At 45.9% G+C, this 18,006-nt stretch overlaps 2 protein-coding genes across 2 annotated transcripts in view; both read left to right on the top strand.

Annotated features, from left to right (window-relative positions):
- Window positions 1–18,006, top strand: part of LOC146990460 (uncharacterized) — a 31,686-nt gene that overhangs the window by 1,888 nt on the left and 11,792 nt on the right. Inside the window, exons 2-10 of the mRNA XM_085803955.1 lie at window positions 446–567; window positions 893–1,006; window positions 1,155–1,268; window positions 1,684–1,762; window positions 1,923–2,148; window positions 2,273–4,061; window positions 4,152–4,325; window positions 4,703–4,876; window positions 4,968–5,120. Of these exons, the coding sequence (XP_085660081.1) occupies window positions 446–567; window positions 893–1,006; window positions 1,155–1,268; window positions 1,684–1,762; window positions 1,923–2,148; window positions 2,273–4,061; window positions 4,152–4,325; window positions 4,703–4,876; window positions 4,968–5,120 (2,945 nt within the window). The remainder of the gene's footprint in view (window positions 1–445; window positions 568–892; window positions 1,007–1,154; window positions 1,269–1,683; window positions 1,763–1,922; window positions 2,149–2,272; window positions 4,062–4,151; window positions 4,326–4,702; window positions 4,877–4,967; window positions 5,121–18,006) is intronic.
- On the top strand, window positions 7,354–17,988 carry LOC146990462 (uncharacterized). The gene is made up of 6 exons (XM_085803656.1): window positions 7,354–7,741; window positions 14,505–14,625; window positions 14,842–14,955; window positions 15,574–15,652; window positions 15,813–16,035; window positions 17,933–17,988. Exons 2-6 carry the CDS (start codon window positions 14,540–14,542, stop codon window positions 17,986–17,988), a joined length of 558 nt encoding a protein of 185 aa, XP_085659782.1. The 5' UTR covers window positions 7,354–7,741; window positions 14,505–14,539.

The following is an 18,006-nucleotide window of genomic DNA, read 5'->3' as shown; positions in this document are numbered from 1 at the left end:
TGAACCTGTCACTCAACGTAATTTATGCACAAATTTGAAGCCTAAACAATACTAAAACGGTTGTGGTACAAAAAAAATCCCCCCCCCCCTCACAGTGTTCATGGAGGTGGAAACTATCGGTAGAGACCAAAAACATAAAATGTACCAGGCTGTAAATAAATTGGAGTTGCTCCCTTCTGATCCCAGCCCCCAGAGGCCGCCGGGGTACTGCAGCTTTTTGAACGCAGAAGTGGTCTTCACTTGGAGAACCCACAACTCCCCCCTTGATGCTGACTGCTGCTCTCCTGCTGTCTGAACTCCATGGCTCCATCTAGTGAACTGGGAGTAGAAGTGCATCAGCTTCCTCTTCCTCACACTGAAAGAGAGAAGAAGAGCCAATCACAGGAGGAGCAGCTGGACACATGATGGACATATGAGCTGGTAATGATGTGCGTTTCCTCTGCAGGTGAAGCTACAAAGTGTGACGTGTGAACTCAGCAGCATGGATCAGTGTGAGGACATGGGGGAGGAAGCCCCTCCCTCTAAGAAACTGTGTCGGGAACATGAGACCCAGGCCAGAGATCAAAGGTCAGATAAGGATCTCTAAGTGTCCATGATTCAGATCACTGCTCCATCATTATTATTAACATTAAAATCAATGTGTTCAGTCAATCTATTGATGGATGGTCAGAACTTGTAACAGTCAGAAACACTTTTCTCATTAAAAGTCAGTTGTTGTTCTTTTTAAAGGTTGCCTTGTACAAACTGGCAAAGGGACAATCGATGAAAATGTGTGTTTTTTTAATACAATGTTTATTAATGTGCATTGTCCCTTTCAAATAAACTAAACTGAAGACATTTTTCAGACAGTTTTCTCCAACATGTACATTTATCAGTTGTGTTGTTGTTTCAGGATCCAGCAGCAGAGACCAGACTCTCCTGTACCCAGCTGTCTGTCTCTGAAGAGCAACATGTCAAAGGACTGGTTCACTGAGTTGAAAGGAGGAGGAGGATCAGCTGATCAGAAGTAAGCTGTAACTGTAACTCAGACTGAATGATCGTTCTCTTGTGAACTTTTCTCACTAAAAGTCACTTGCTGCATTTATTAAACGATTAAAAACATTTTTAATCAGTTTCCTCCAACATGCACATTAACAGTTGTGTTGTTGTTTCAGGATCCAGCAGCAGAGACCAGACTGTCCTGGACCCAGCTGTCTGTCTCTAAAGAGCAGCATGTCAAAAGACTGGTTCACTGAGTTGAAAGGAGGAGGAGGATCAGCTGATCAGATGTAAGCAGTAACTGACACTCAGACTGAAGTTAACATAGAAAACAACCAGTTGTATGACGTGTCATTGGAAGAGGTCAGAGGTCAAAGTGTCTCTGTGTTGTGAAAATCCACACTGGAAGGTAAAATAAAACAGTGAAGAAAAGTTATGTTATGTTGTGATGTAGTGGAAGCAGGTGGTTGTGCATTGCTCAACTGGGCCAAAAATTTGCTTTATAAAAGACTTTATGACTGGGCAGTTTCTAATGTGGACTGGTAACATGTTCCAAAAGTGGGGACCTCTGAATCTAATTGAGAACTAAGAGAAAGTAGACCTGAAAAATTGTCTGTCACATCAAACCTGACTTCATGGACCTTCAGCTTGTGTGTCTGTGTGGACAGACATGATGTGAGCTCATTCTCCATGATTCCTTCACAGAGTGGACCAGGAGAGCTCAGAGGTTCCCAGTGGTCAGTCTGCCCAGCAGCATCAAACACACCTGGACTCCATATTTAAGGTGAGGACATGTCCAACAGCGGCTGTTACATCTGTTGTGTTCACAATCATCTCCATGCTGCACTTTGACACCAGTGGATTGTCAGTCTGTCCAACATGGATCTGATGTTTGGCCCCATGGTTTTAGTTTGATGCTGTCACTCATAGAGTTTCTGTTCCAGCTGCTGGAGGAGAACATGGTCACTTTTGTCAAGAGTGAGTTGAAGAAGATCCACAAGTCTCTGAGTCCAGATTACCCAGAATGCTCAGGGAGCCAGAGGGAGGATGAGGTGGTGTTGGGCAGTGAGGATGAAGAGCAGAGGAGGAGCAGAGAGGCATTACTGAAGATCACACTGATCTTCCTAAGGAGGATGGAGCAGGCGGTACTGGCTGAGCATCTGCAGCACAGTAAGAGGATTTTTCAAATGAGACGTTCACTGACATCAAGACATGGAGGGAAACATGTTCATATTGTTGTTCTTTGGGGGAATTGAATTTGTCGTTGATCTTTTCTCTTGTGTTTTTCTCTCAGGAAGTTTTGCTCCAGTTTGTCAACGTAAACTCAAATCTGACCTGAAGAAAAAGTTGCAGCGTGTGTTTGTGGGGAACTCTAAAGCAGGAAACTCAACTTCTCTTGACAAGATCTACACAGATCTCTACATCACAGAGGGGGGGGCTGGAGAGGTCAATGATGAAAATGAGGTTAGATGGATTGAGACAGCGTCCAGGAAACCAGATGCAGCAGAAACAATCATCAAACCAGAAGACATCTTTAAAGGCCCATCTGGAAGAGACCGACCAAACAGAACAGTGATGACAAAGGGAGTGGCTGGCATTGGGCAAACAGTCTTAACACAGAAGTTCACTCTGGACTGGGCTGAAGACAAAACCAACCAGGACATAGACTTCACATTTCCCATCACCTTCAGAGAGCTGAATGTGCTGAAGGAGAAAGACTTGAGCTTGGTGGAACTTGTTCATCACTTCTTCTCTGAAACCAAAGAAGCAGGAATCTGCAGGTTTGATCAGTTCCAGGTGGTCTTCATCTTTGACGGTCTGGACGAGTGTCGACTTACTCTGGACTTCCACAACACTGAGATCCTGACTGATGTGACAGAGTCCACCTCAGTGGACGTGCTGCTGACCAACCTCATCAGGGGTAAACTGCTTCCCTCTGCTCGCCTCTGGATAACCACACGACCTGCAGCAGCCAATCAGATCCCTGCTCAGTGTGTTGACATGGTGACAGAGGTCAGAGGGTTCACTGACTCACAGAAGGAGGAGTACTTCAAGAAGTGGTTCAGAGATGAGGAGCAGGCCAAGAAGATCATCTCCCACATCAAGACATCACGAAGCCTCTTCATGATGTGCCGGATCCCAGTCTTCTGCTGGATCACTGCTACAGTTCTGGAGGAGGTGTTGAAGACCAGAGAGGGAGGAGAGCTGCCAGCCACCCTGACAGAGTTGTACATCCACTTCCTGGTGGTTCAGTCCAAAGTGAAGAAGGTCAAGTATGATGGAGGAGCTGAGACCGATCAACACTGGAGTGCAGCAACCAGGAAGATAATTGAGTCTCTGGGAAAACTGGCTTTTGAGCAGCTGCGAGAACGAAACCTGGTCTTCTATGAATCAGACCTGACAAACTCTGGCATCGATATCAGAGCAGCCTCAGTGTACTCAGGAGTGTTCACACAGATCTTTAAAGAGGAGAGCAGCCTGTACCAGGACAAGGTGTTCTGCTTCGTCCATCCAATTGTTCAGGAGTTTCTGGCTGCTCTTCATGTCCATCTGACCTTCATCACCTCTGGACTCAACCTGATGTCACAACAACAACCAACATCTGAGATGTCGGAAAGAAAAGCTGAATGTACCCCGACCTGTTTCTACCAGAGCGCAGTGGATGAGGCCTTACAGAGTCCAAATGGACACCTGGACTTGTTCCTCCGCTTCCTCCTGGGTCTTTCCCTGCCGACCAACCAGAAACTTCTACGAGGTCTGATGACACAGACAGGAAGTGACTCACAGGAGACGGTCCAATACATCAAGAGGAGGATTGAAGCGACTCCCTCTGCAGAGAAAACCATCAACCTGTTCCACTGTCTGAATGAACTGAATGATCGTTCTCTAGTGAAGCAGATCCAACAGTCCCTGAGTTCAGGACGTCTCTCCACAGACAAACTGTCTCCTGCTCAATGGTCAGCTCTAGTCTTTGTCTTACTGTCATCAGGAGATCTGGACGAGTTTGACCTGAAGAAATACTCTGCTTCAGAGGAGGTTCTTTTGAGACTGCTGCCAGTGGTTGAAGCCTCCAAGAAAGCTCTGTGAGTGTAGAAAGAGTTCAATTGATTCAGGATAGTTTGGTCCAAGCTGTGTAACAGATTCATTGTGATTATTTGTTGTTGTTTCTTCAGACTGAGCGGCTGTAACCTCTCAGAGAGAAGCTGTAGAGCTCTGTCCTCAGTCCTCCGCTCCCAGTCCTCTAGTCTCAGACATCTGGACCTGAGTAACAACAACCTCCCGGACTCAGGAGTCAAGGTCCTGTCTGGTGGACTGGAGAGTCCACACTGTAGACTGGAGACTCTCAGGTGAGATCAAATTACTCTTTGTGTGGAACAGAACAAATATAAACTTTGGTTTATTAAGAAAACCTCATTCATGTTTTGATGACCTGATTTAGATTGTTGTAACTGACTTGTTGAGTCACAACAATCTGCTGCTGGTTCAACCTGTTTAAAACAACACAACAAGAACATCAGTCCTGGGATCAACAAACCAGCAGCTCCTGGCTGGTCACTGTTTGAAGAAGTAAAGTGGACTTTGGTCCAAATGAGTATTGTTATAGTTATTTTTTTGTTTCCCTATGAACTTCTGTTTTCTCTCATGTTGTTTAGTCTCATCATTGAAGGTGATCACAGATTAACTCACATCTTACTTGTCTTCTTGTTCATGATCATCTCTCCAGACTTAGTTGCTGTAACCTCTCAGAGATAAGCCATGAAGCTCTGTCCTCAGTCCTCAGCTCCCAGTCCTCTAGTCTCAGACACCTGGACCTGAGTACAAATGACCTGCAGGACTCAGGAGTCAAGGTCCTGTCTGGTGGACTGGAGAGTCCACACTGTGGACTGGAGACTCTCAGGTGACGATCCATCAAGCTTTTTATCTGATGACACTTGAACACAGCAGCAGGTGTTGACTGAGGGTTCCTGTGTGTTGGTGTGTGTGTTCAGTCTGTCAGGATGTCTGATCACAAAGGAAGGCTGTGCTTCTCTGGCCTCAGCTCTGAGCTCCAACCCCTCCCATCTGAGAGAGCTGGACCTGAGCTACAACCATCCAGGAGCCTCAGGAGTGAAGCTGCTGTCGGCCAGAGTGGAGACTCTCAGGTATGGAGAGGCTGCTGCAGCCACACACACTGTCTGATAGAGGAGGAGGAGCTTCATGCAGGTGCACACTTTACTGTTAGACAAGGTGATGAGGTGTTTCTTCATCTCCTCCTGCTCTGTATCATCACAATATGAAGACTCCAGCTCCTTCTTCTCTTCTTCTTTCAGGGTGGAGCCTGATGGAGTCCATTGGTTGACACCAGGTCTGAGGAAGTGTAAGTGTGTTTGGACTTTGGTTCATAGAAACAAAGCAGCACATTCAACCATCTTCACACTGTCACATCACTGACATCATGAGTCTTCATCAAACTGTCAATAACTGTTCAGATGATCAATAACAGCAGCTGTGTCTTGTTCTCTCCATCAGATTACTGTCAACTCACAATCGACAAAAACACAGTGAACAAGTGGATCAAACTGTCTGACGACAACAGGACAGTGGCATATGTGGAGGAGGATCAGTTATATCCCAAACATCCAGACAGATTTGACCTTCGACCTCAGCTGCTGTGTTCAACTGGTGTGACTGGTCGCTGTTACTGGGAGGTGGAGTGGAGAGGAAGGGTTGATGTATCAGTGAGTTACAGAGGAATCAAAAGGATGGGAGACAGTGAAGACAGTGGGTTTGGATGGAACGATCAGTCCTGGAGACTGAGCTGCTCTGATGTTGGTTACCATGTCTGTCACAACAACAGAGAAACAGCCATCTCCTCCTCCTCCTCCTCCTCCTCTGGTTCTAACAGAGTAGCAGTGTATGTGGACTGTCCTGCTGGCTCTCTGTCCTTCTACAGAGTCTCCTCTGACTCACTGATCCACCTCCACACCTTCAACACCACCTTCACTGAGCCTCTGTATCCTGGGTTTGCAGTCTGGTTCAGGTCTGGTTCCTCAGTGTCTCTGTGTTGAACAGACAGTTCAGTCTGTAGACGTCTGTCTGGCAATCACATGTTTTCAGAGTCATTATTTACATTTTTTTTTTTTTTAACTCCTCTGAATGAATGTTGTAAACTTGTTCCTTTGAAGATTTAAGATTATTACAAGATAAACATGTTGGTAGCTTTTACCTTTTAAGATAATTGCTGTCTTTTTCCTGTCTTTTCATAATAAAAACTTCACTGTCAATATCAGTTTGTTGTCTTTGTCTGAATCTGATGACTGCTGAGAAAAGACTGGAAATGTCCCCGACATGAGGTTCATTTATCAACTAACAGAAGAACTGACGTGTTCTTTTAATGATTAATTGTTTGAAATTGAAAAAAAAATATTTCCATCCATCCATCTCCTCTCCTGGTCTTGTGGGATAACCAGGTGCTGTTCCCCACTCTGGCCAGCAGATGTCACCATTCCTCCACTGTTGGCAGGAAACCATTGATTGAACAAATCAATGAACCCACTGGGAGCAGGTAAGTTCCCTTAAAGCCTTCACACCTGCTGGGAGCTCAGCCAGATAACTCAGCTAGCTAAGCTAACTACTATCGGACTGTAGTTCAGATAGGAGCAGGCTATCAGCGGGCTAGTCAGAGGAATTAATGGCTACATAAACAGTTTACCCTAAGTGAAGGAGTTCAAGCATCTCACGGTCTTGTTCGCACGTGACGTGAGGGGACACTTGAGTGTGAGATTAGCTGAAGAATCAGCGCAGCAGGAGTGGTATTAAAATCACTGTAACGCACCGCTGTGATGAAAAAAAGAGAACTGAGACAAAAGGCAAAGCTCTCGATGATCCAGTCAGTCTTCGTTCCTACTCTCACCTGTGGTCATGAGCGATTGGTCATGACCCAAAGAACAAGGTTACGGATACAAGTGGCCAAAATAGGTGTTCTCAGGAGGGTGGCTGGGATCTAGACCCTCTGCTCCTTTGTGTAGAAAGGAGCCAGCTGAGGTGGTTTGGGCATCTGGTAAGGATGCCTCCCTAGGGAGGTGTTCCTTACACGTCCAGATAGGGGGAGGCCACAGGGCAGACCGAGGACTAGGTTGAGAGATATATCTCCGGCCTGGCCTGGAAACACCTCAGGATCTCCCAGTCAGAACTTGCCACTGTAGCTAGGGACAGGGAAGGGGGAGTCTGGGACTCTCTGGTGGATCCGCTGCCCCTAAGACCAGACCTCTGATAAATAGTTGAAAATAGACAGATGGATGTTGATGAGTCGTGGTTGTCAGAGCATCAGAGTAGGAAGCTGCTGCAGCTTAAATATTAATTATGATAAAGTCTTATTAAACTGTAGCAGCTGAACTTTGAGCTGCAGGTTTTATAACAGACTCTGATCCAGGACTTGAACTGGACACAGACTGTCGGTTATTACTGCTGTTTCCACCCGAAGCTTATCAGACTGTTCAGATCATTGAGGACTGATCCTGAAGGGAAGAACCAAGTTTGATTGTGGCACTTATCAAATCAGTTTTATTGACAGAGGTCATTCGGGATTGGCCGGTTGAACAAATTGGCGGACCTTGGTCCGTTTGCCCCGCCCCCAACACCACACCTGGTTTCAGGGTGTTTCACAGTGACAGTAGCCTGCACACACTCAGGACAGGTGAAGCTCAACAAGCAGAGGACTTCAGCTCCTGGTCTCTCCACAGACCTGGTCCCGATCCAGAAAGCTGCAGAGGGAACAATCTGAGTGAGTGGACCTTTGAGTGGTTACAGTTTCTGATGTTTGATCTTTATCACCGACGAGCTGCTGTTTGTTTTTTGACGTGGATGACAGAAGACAGTCTGAGACAAACAACGGATTCTGGATAATCCAGATCAGTCCACAAGACAGGATCAGTCACTGTGTGTGTTTGACATTAGTCTCCTCTTCACACTGTAACTGATCCTGTCTCATCGATGAACCTGTCGTTTGGTTACTGTGACTCTGATTTCATTTGAACATTGAACAGACTGTCAGACTCATAATAAAACTATAAACCAGATCCTGGTCTAAGATGCCGGACTGGACTATGATAACAAGTTGTTTTATGAAGGATCGTGATTCATCTTTGATTGGGGCAATAACTGTGTTATAATAACTGTTACCATGGACACACAGAGTGAATTAATGATTAGTGTTAACAGAAGCCAGTGAGCGCCCCTTGGTGGTTCCTGACAGACCACAATGATCCTGGAGGAAGGAACAGGAGCCCTACTGTTACCCACAATGCAGCTCTGCATTCATTCACATGCTTACTGCTGCTCTCCTGCTGTCTGAGCTCTATGGCTCCATAGTGGACTCAGGGCCTGTCCCAATATGCACACTCGATCACACTTACACACTTGGGCACTGGGCGTGCGAGTTCATGGGCTTAGTGTCAGTGCACAAGTGTGTCCCGTTTCTCCAACGACTGAAAGTGCAGCGCGCTTGATTTGCACTTTACCCACACTTAGACCGCATCCGAGCGGTATTTGGCCAAGTATAAATCCCACAATGCACCACGGTGAAGTCCGCCGTCACCGGGAGCCACAAGCCACGTTCGGGAAATGCGATTAAATTAATCTCAATAAAATGAAATGAACTTTCTATTTCATAATTATTACTTTTTAATGTCATATTCCTATTCATCATGCTCTGCTCATGTTTTTATTTTTTTGTTTTTCTTGTTTGTTTTATTTACTTACAGAGTTGGGCTCTGAATCTTGCGCATCGAGACACTTTTGGAGTAGATGAGACTGTGATCCAGCAGCACTGTTTATTAAAACTGTTGCTGTGCTGTGTGTGTGAGTGTGTCGTAGTTGTGCTACTGTGCGCAATGGCACAGGCTGTACTTGTCAAGTATGTCCCGATTGCTTTTAAATCTCCCCCCACACGCTTGGCCACTTAATCCATGCTTGCACACTATAGGTGGTTTTCAGATGACATCACGTGGAACGTCACGACTGCAGATGGAGGGCAGGAAGTGTTTTGCCCGCAGGAAAACAATAGGAAAATGCCTACTGTCTGCGCCGTCTACGGCTGTTCAAAACGGTCAAACCGGGAAAATCAAAAAAGTTACTTCAGAGTAGGGGTGTAACGGTACACAAAAGTCACGGTTCGGTACGTACCTCGGTTCAGGGGTCACGGTTCGGTACGGTTTCGGTACAACAGACACTAATTGAATGTAAAACTAAAATCTGTCTTGTGTTATAAAAGTTAAAACAAAAAAGAATACAAAATAAAACAAGTGCATTAGGAGTGTTATAATGCCATTCATTCATTATAGAGGGGAAAAAACGTGCACTTGACAACTGGCAACTATTATTCGAATTATTAAATTATTATTATTATTAAAAAATATTATTAAAAAAACAAAACAATAAACTGACATCAATGTTGGTTTACACAGTTAAATTAGACTAGCAGTTACTTTGGTGATGTTTCTGGTCCTGCCTGTGTTCATAAAACATATTAGGCAGCTACACGCACATCCCCCAAAAAACTGAAGACTAGGTGCTGGATCACCAAGAAAGACACAGGTAAGGAAAAAAGGAGACCGCACACTAGTTAAAAGCTCCCGTGACAGTTTAATGTCACTCACACGTTTCAGGCATCAGCCCTTCATCAGACAAAATGTGTCTGATTATAATAGTGTGCGGTCTCCTTTTCTCCTCACCTGTCTGTGTTCATGTCAAGAGGCTTAAAAGCAGCGGGATAAGTTGTTGCACACAACTTGTCTTTTTACTTGCACCAGTGATTGACATATCGGGTTGAACATGCGCTACGTGTTTGATACGTTTCTAGCGACTCACCGCGCATCCGTGAAAAATCGCCGACGGACTTTGTCCGGTGGACCAGTCGCGCGAGCCGCCGCCGCCGCCGCCGCCGCCGCCGTTTGTTTCATTGAGAAGCCACAGTGACATGAATGAAGCAGACAGCTCTCCTCCTCTAACCAAAGATATTCAATAAATTTTCACGGGAGTTCGCGGCCGTTTGTTTGACGTTGCCTAGGAGATCTGTGCCAAATCTCGCGAGAGTGTGTCGTAGAGACAGAGACAGGTCTGGAACAAAGTGGATTTTCTCCGGATCGCTCCGTCTGAAAATTACCATTTTGGTGTCAAACTGTTCAGAAGAGATGTGGCTTGTGAAAAATGAGTCCAAAATTTGCTTCAGTGACCGTGGGGAGAAAGACCCGACCATAATCGGTGTTCACATTAAATTGTCCCATAGGAATCAATACACTGCAAGCTGCCTCTGGTCTCTCTACAGGGGCGTGGCCGTGCAGAAGCCCACGTGACATGCATACAGGAAGCTGACTCGTCATGAAAGGTCTTGGTTTATAAACCGTCTTTGCTCTAACTTCACTCTCTCATCACTTCTCTTCTTCGTCTGCTATGACGGCTGCAGGCAGCTTCGAGGCTCATTACCGCCACCTGGATTCGAGTGAGGACTCGACTTTTTTTTTTTTTTTTTTTTTAATATTCATTCAGACGTATTCGTCGTGCACCATGTGCACCGAACCGTGACCCCCGTACCGTGACGGCACGGGACGAATACATATACCGTTACACCCCTACTCAGAGTTTCTAAAGTAGTAAGACATAAAGGACTCAAATTTCAACAACTGACCGTAAAACGGTGTGTGGGAGGGACGGAAGTGACCATAGTAAACAAACGGTGTCCTAGCCTGTTCTACAGTAAAAATGGCACATAGAAAGAGGAGTAAAGCAATATATTAAGCGGCAATATATATGTAAGCATCAACGATATTCAGCCAAACCCACATAGTTTGAAACAACGTTCAAAACACACACAGCCAGTGTCACAACTAAGGCCGCGTTCAGACTGCCAGCCAAAATCCGATTTTTAGCCCATCCAGATTGGAACTGGATGGCTCTTTTTAAGTCTGAACAGTCCCAAATCACATGAAATCCGATTTTTGCAAAACGGATCGAAACCACCTCCAGGATAAGGTGACCAGATTTCCGAAATGAAAATCGGGGACATTTTCAGCGCAGTGGTCAAAATTCAAATGTTATCATTATGAAATGAATAACAGGGGCAATTACATGTTAATGTATTTGACAAAGCAAATGAGTAGCCAATAAGAAGTTACCCATAACCCTTCCAACCTCTCAGTCACTTCTGGCTACCAGTTCAACAGCATCAGCAAAACCAACAAAAACAACAACAACAAAACAGAAGCCAGTGCTGAAAGAGGCTTCTGCACCAAACAAACACTATCACACTCCTGGATGGATTCTTAGCTCAGTGTTTTTCAACCTTTTTTGAGCCATGGCACATGTTCATTAAAAAAATCCCGTGGCACACCAACCAAAATGTTACAAAATGACAGTGCAGCCTAATACAGTAAATATAGCCTAATACAAATATTGTCTCTTACAGTGTAGTTAGTTTATTCTGACTCAGTAATGGTCATTGCTAAGGCCAGGTCATTGTGCAGGCCTCTGCCACTACCCACTGACATAAAAGAGTCCTATTTTATTAGCCAACTCTGCCAGACAGTCACTATTGCAGACACAGATGCTCAACAAAGCCAAATTATTTTTAGGAGCTAAATAATATTTGTTTGGACACAAACTGTTAACTGATAACAATAACTTGTATTCTGATTTTACTCTGATTCTTCTTCTTATTAGGCTATTATGTTTTTTTTTAATTTTATGTCAATCAACTCATGGGAGCTTGTCAACACGTGCACACTTCCACTCGTGCCTTCAGCCATATTTCACAGCAAAGTGTTACATGAGAGGATTTACACTTATGCTGTGCACTCCCTGTGATAGAAAGTCAGAACAAACTCTGAGTGCAACCTGCAACGCGTACGGTGCCCCTAAAATAAAAAGGAGGGGCTCTCCAGTCGGCTCCCCCGTCACTCACCTGCAGCTGCACAGACGAGCAGAGGAGCAGAGGAGCGCTCTGCTGTCTGATGCCGCAGCACAGCGGTAACAGCGCGTGTGTTTTATTTAAAAAAAAAAAAAAAGCAAACAAAAAGAGACCGCAGCCGGTCGGTACAAGCCATTTATCCCGCACGTAACGTCAGCACGCTAGTTATACTGGTTTAACCCTATGGTTTAACCATAATAACTGGAGTTTGTATCCATACGCAACTTTGTTTCTCCCCCATTCAAATCGGGGACATTTTCGGGGACAGCTTTAACCGGGGACAGGTCGGCCAAATCGGGGACTGTCCCCGAAAATCCGGGACGTCTGGTCACCCTACTCCAGGAGGTAGTTTCAGATCGCATTTGGACAGATGCGTCTCAGTCTGAACAGCTCCAAACACTCAGATCGGTTTTGACTGTCCGTGACATCACTCTCCGCGGCGCTGTCACAGGTCCCGTATGGTCCCATGAGCTCCAGTTAAATATCAATTTCCTTCTTATTACTTTTATTTTATGCAAACTACCGTGTTGTCGGCGACAGGAGTGACGGCGACGGCGCGCTCCAACTCTGGGGTGCTGGAGTTTCCCGTCTCTGTGGCTGCACACGCACACGCACACACGCACACACACACACACACCAGTCTCTGGTACACGTACACGTACACACACACCAGGCGGGCTGAGGTTGAAACTAGCGGGGCAGTGCGGCTGCAGCACCGGGCAGATCACTGTGCTGCAGCTGATCTGCCCGGTGCTGCAGCCGCTGCGTCCGGGAGGCATCGCCTGTCACATACAGCGTAGCCTCCGCTCCGACGTCGTTGCTACAGCAACCTGTCAGCTCGGTCAATAATGTGGCCTAGTCTGAACAGAGCCAAATGCGATTTGGACACTTGCTAAAAACAGTGTGGACAGTCAGCCCTAAAAATCGGATATGAGAAGGAATCAGATTTGAATCAGATATGCCTGCAGTCTGAACGCGGCCTAAGCATATAAAGCCCGCTAGCTTAATGCTAACGTAAAAAACCATAGACGGGCTAACAGAAATTAGCATGCAGTTTACAGCCAGTAAAGCTGCTAAAAACTGTTTTAATTGTGGCTTTAGCGCTGTTAACACGTCACCGTTTAATCCAGAGTCTGTGGTCAGTTTATAACGCTGGGGAATTAACTCCGATGTCTGTTTTGGGAGAAGTGCAGAGTCTGTGTGAGCCCCGACCGGGGACCAGGGCAGCGGCTGTCACAGCAGCAGCAGCAGCCGCTCTACCGAGCTGATCTGCCGGGGCCGACCGTCCTCCTCCCGGAGGAGGAAACGAGCCAAGTAACGTATCTGCACACTTTTAGAGGTTTACCGCTGAGATTAATGCTGGTCTCATTGATGAAACTTAACTGTGGCAGTGGTATTAGTTTGTTTGAATGAAAAGTGAGCAGGGCTGCTTCTGGGCTAAGGACTGAAATCACCACATTTACGTAAATGAATAAATGTTTTACAATGAACCGATCAGTCAAATACATTTTATTTTGTTAAATCGACATGGTTACTGTACATGGCAAAGATTATTACCACTTTATGACTTAAAATTACTCGGTATTTCTATGGGAGTCCTATGGGAGTGTCGCCACTCTGTTATATCAATCGCTCTGGTCGAGGCGGTGTGTTTCACTGCTTCCTTTCTCCCGATTTAAGGTTGTATGGATCGTATCCGATATATTTCTCTAATTTTTGGTGATACCTGCTACGTGCAGGCTCGACCAAAAGCTTCGGAGTACTCGCTTTCCATTATTTTCAGGCACAGCTCTCCACTTCCTGCCCTCCATCTGACATCGCCCCGCCCCCTTCGCGTCATCATAACCACGTGACTGAAAACAAGCTATATGTAAATATCAAGGGGGCAGTTGTCGGTCTGAGAAGTGAAGCTCACTTCCGCGTTCAAAAAACTGCAATCCCCTCGGCTGTCGCTGGGGGCTGGCTCCAGAAGGGAGCAACTCCAATTGAGCCCCATGTTAAAATAGCCGATTTTACAGCTTTAAAAAACATATTTACAGCCTGGTACATTTCATTTTTTTGGTCTCAATCGATAGTTTCTACCCCCGCACACACTCTGAGGGGGGTGAATTTTTTTAAAACTCTACCGTTTTACTATTATTAGGTTTAAAGTTCTGGCCAATTAGGGCGCAGAACCGTTGAGTGACAGGTCCGGCGACCGCTGCTACGAGGCCAGTGGGCGGGTTCTCGGCCGGCCAACGGCCGCACCGCTCCAAATATGGCAAGTAGAATCCAACATGGCGCGGCTCAAACCCCCGTAGTAGCGGCACAAAACAGACTCCCCCAAACCAATGGGTGACATCACGGACGCTACGTCCATTCTTTTTACAGTCTATGGTAAATATACGTTCCGCCGGCAAAACGTCACCAAAGTGTGTGCGTAACCAAGTCCACTGAGCCAAGTGTGGAGAAATGGGACAGCCCCAGACTCAGAGTAGAAGTGCAGCAGCTTCCTCTTCCTCACACTGAAACAGAGAAGAAGAAGAGCCAATCAGAGGAGGAGCAGCTGGACACATGATGGTAATGATGTGTGTTTCCTCTGCAGGTGAAGCTACAAAGTGTGTGTGTGAACTCAGCAGCATGGATCAGTGTGAGGACACAGAGGAGGAAGCCCCTCCCTCCAAGAAACTGTGTCGGGAACATGGGAGACGAACCAGAGGTCAAAGGTCAGATAAAGATCTCTTAAGTGTCCATGCCTCAGATCACTGCTCCATCATTATTATTAACAACAAAATCAATGTGTTCGGTCAATCTATTGATGGAACTTGTAACAGTCAGAAACACTTTTCTCATTAAAAGTCAGTTGTTGTGTGTTGATGAAAAGATTGAAGACATTCTTCATCAGTTTCCCCCAACATTTATCAGTTGTGTTGTTGTTTCAGGATCCAGCAGCAGAGACCAGACTCTCCTGAACCCAGCTGTCTGTCTCTAAAGAGCAACATGTCAAAGGATGTTATCTTTGAGTTTAAAGGAGGACGAGGATCGGCTGACCAGATGTAAGCTGTAACTGAACTCAGACTGAATGATCGTTCTCTTGTGAACTTTTCTCACTAAAAGTCACTTGCTGCATTTATTAAACGATTAAAGACATTTTTCATCAGTTTTCTCTAACATGTACATTTATCAGTTGTGTTGTTGTTTCAGGATCCAGCAGCAGAGACCAGACTCTCCTGAAACCAGCTGTCAGTCTCTGAAAAGCAACATGTCAAAGGATGTTATCTTTGAGTTTAAAGGAGGATCAGCTGATCAGATGTAAGCTGTAACTGGCTCTCAGACTCAAGTTAATGTAGAAAACAACCAGTTGTATGAGGTGTTGTTGGACCAGGTCAGAGGTCAAAGTGTCTCTGTGTTATGAACGTCCACACTGGAAGGTGGAGGTCAAACTGTGAGGGGTGGTGAGAGCTGTAGGGACTGAACCAAACACTGAAGCTACAAACAGCTGCAGACTGAGCTGTTGATTCTCAGTGGGATCAGCAGGACTAGTCAACCTTCACCTCTACAGGGAGGCGTCTGATTGGCTGTCACATCAAACCTGACTTCATGGACCTTTAGCTTGTGTGTGTCTCTGTGTGGACAGACATGATGTGAGCTCATTCTCCATGATTCCTCCACAGAGTGGACCAGGAGAGCTCAGAGGTTCCCAGTGGTCAGTCTGCCCAGCAGCATCAAACACACCTGGACTCCATATTTAAGGTGAGGACATGTCCAACAGCTGCTGTCACATCTGTTGTGTTCACAATCATCTCCATGCTGCACTTTGACACCAGTGGATTGTCAGTCTGTCCAACATGGATCTGATGTTTGGCTCCATGGTTTTAGTTTGATGCTGTCACTCATAGAGTTTCTGTTCCAGCTGCTGGAGGAGGACATATTTACTTTTGTCAAGAGTGAGCTGAAGAAGATCCACAAGTCTCTGAGTCCAGATTACCCAGAATGCTCAGGGAGCCAGAGGGAGGATGAGGAGGTGTTGGACGGTGCGGATGAAGAGCAGAGAAGCAGAAAGGCATTAGTTAAGATCACAATGAACTTCCTGAGGAGGATGAAGGAGGAGGAGCTGGCTGAGCATCTGCAGAGGAGTAAGAGGATTTCTTTAAAGATTCAACCTGATGGACAAATGAGACGTTCACTGACATCAACACATGGAGGGAAACATGTTCATATTGTTGTTCTTTGGGGAAATTAAATTTGTTGTTGATCTTTTCTCTTGTGTTTTTCTTTCAGGACATTTTGCTCCAGTTTGTCGACGTAAACTCAAATCTGCCCTAAAGAAGAAGTTCCAGTGTGTGTTTGTGGGGAACTCTAAAGCAGGAAACCCAACTTCTCTTGACAAGATCTACACAGATCTCTACATCACAGAGGGAGGGACTGGAGAGGTCAATGATGAAAATGAGGTTAGATGGATTGAAACAGCATCCAGGAAACCAGACAGACCAGAATCAACTATCAAACCAGAAGACATCTTTAAAGCCCCACCTGGAAGAGACCAATCAATCAGAACAGTGATGACAAAGGGAGTGGCTGGAATTGGGCAAACAGTCTTAACACAGAAGTTCACTCTGGACTGGGCTGAAGACAAAACCAACCAGGACATACACTTCACATTTCCCTTCACCTTCAGAGAGCTGAATGTGCTGAAAAAGGAAAAGTTGAGCTTGGTGGAACTTGTTCATCTCTTCTTCTCTGAAACCAAAGAAGCAGGACTCTGCAGGTTTGATCAGTTCCAAGTGGTCTTCATCTTTGACGGTCTGAACGAGTGTCGACTTCCTCTGGACTTCGTCAAGACTAAGATCCTGACTGATGTGACAGAGTCCACCTCAGTGGACGTGCTGCTGATCAACCTCATCAGGGGGAAACTGCTTCCCTCTGCTCGCCTCTGGATAACCACACGACCTGCAGCAGCCAATCAGATCCCTCCTCAGTATGTTGACATAGTGACAGAGGTCAGAGGGTTCACTGACTCACAGAAGGAGGAGTACTTCAAGAAGACGTTCAGAGATGAGGAGCAGGCCAGAAAGATCATCTCCCACATCAAGAGATCACGAAGCCTCTTCATGATGTGCCGGATCCCAGTCTTCTGCCGGATCACTGCTACAGTTCTGGAGGAGGTGTTGAAGACCAGAGAGGGAGGAGAGCTGCCAACCACCCTGACAGAGTTGTACATCCACTTCCTGGTGGTTCAGTCCACAGTAAATACGGTAAGGTACGATGGAGAAGCTGAGACTGATCAACACTGGAGTGCAGCAACCAGGAAGATGATTGAGACTCTGGGAAAACTGGCTTTTGAGCAGCTGCGAGAACGAAACCTGATCTTCTATGAATCAGACCTGACAAACTCTGGCATCGATATCAGAGCAGCCTCAGTGTACTCAGGAGTGTTCACACAGATCTTTAAAGAGGAGAAAGGCCTGTACGAGGACAGGGTGTTCTGCTTCGTCCATCCAGTTGTTCAGGAGTTTCTGGCTGCTCTTCATGTCCATCTGACCTTCATCAACTCTGGACTCAACCTGATGTCACAACAACAACAACAACAACAAACATCCAAAAAGTCAGAAAGAAAAAAAGTTAAATGTACCCCAACTTCTTTCTACCAGAGCGCTGTGGACGAGTCCTTAAAGAGTCCAAATGGACACCTGGACTTGTTCCTCCGCTTCCTCCTGGGTCTTTCACTGCCGACCAACCAGAAACTTCTACGAGGTCTGATGACACAGACAGGAAGTGACTCACAGGAGACGGTCCAGTACATCAAGAAGAGGATTGAAGTGACTCCCTCTGCAGAGAAAACCATCAACCTGTTCCACTGTCTGAATGAACTGAATGATCGTTCTCTGGTGAAGCGGATCCAACAGTCCCTGAGTTCTGGACGTCTCTCCACAGATAAACTGTCTCCTGCTCAATGGTCGGCTCTGGTCTTCGCTTTACTGTCATCAGGAGAAGATCTGGATGAGTTTGACCTGAAGAAATACTTTGTTTCAGAGGAAGTTCTTCTGAGGCTGATGCCAGTGGTTGAAGCCTCCAAAAAGGCTCTGTAAGTATAGAGTTGGATTTAT

The sequence above is a fragment of the Trachurus japonicus genome, chromosome 2 (assembly GCF_045865225.1).
Source record: "Trachurus japonicus isolate A0001 chromosome 2, Traja_1.0".
Taxonomy (NCBI): Eukaryota; Metazoa; Chordata; class Actinopteri; order Carangiformes; family Carangidae; genus Trachurus; species Trachurus japonicus.
This window is presented reverse-complemented; position numbering and strand designations above follow the sequence as displayed.

Bases quoted from the DNA above. Each gene is read 5' to 3' on its own strand.
- LOC146990462 (XM_085803656.1), top strand. From the start codon at position 14,540: ATGGATCAGTGTGAGGACACAGAGGAGGAAGCCCCTCCCTCCAAGAAA. The intron at 14,626-14,841 runs GTCAGATAAAGA...TTGTTGTTTCAG, and splicing joins AGACGAACCAGAGGTCAAAG to GATCCAGCAGCAGAGACCAG. The intron at 16,036-17,932 runs GTAAGAGGATTT...ACTTTGTTTCAG, and splicing joins GGCTGAGCATCTGCAGAGGA to AGGAAGTTCTTCTGAGGCTG.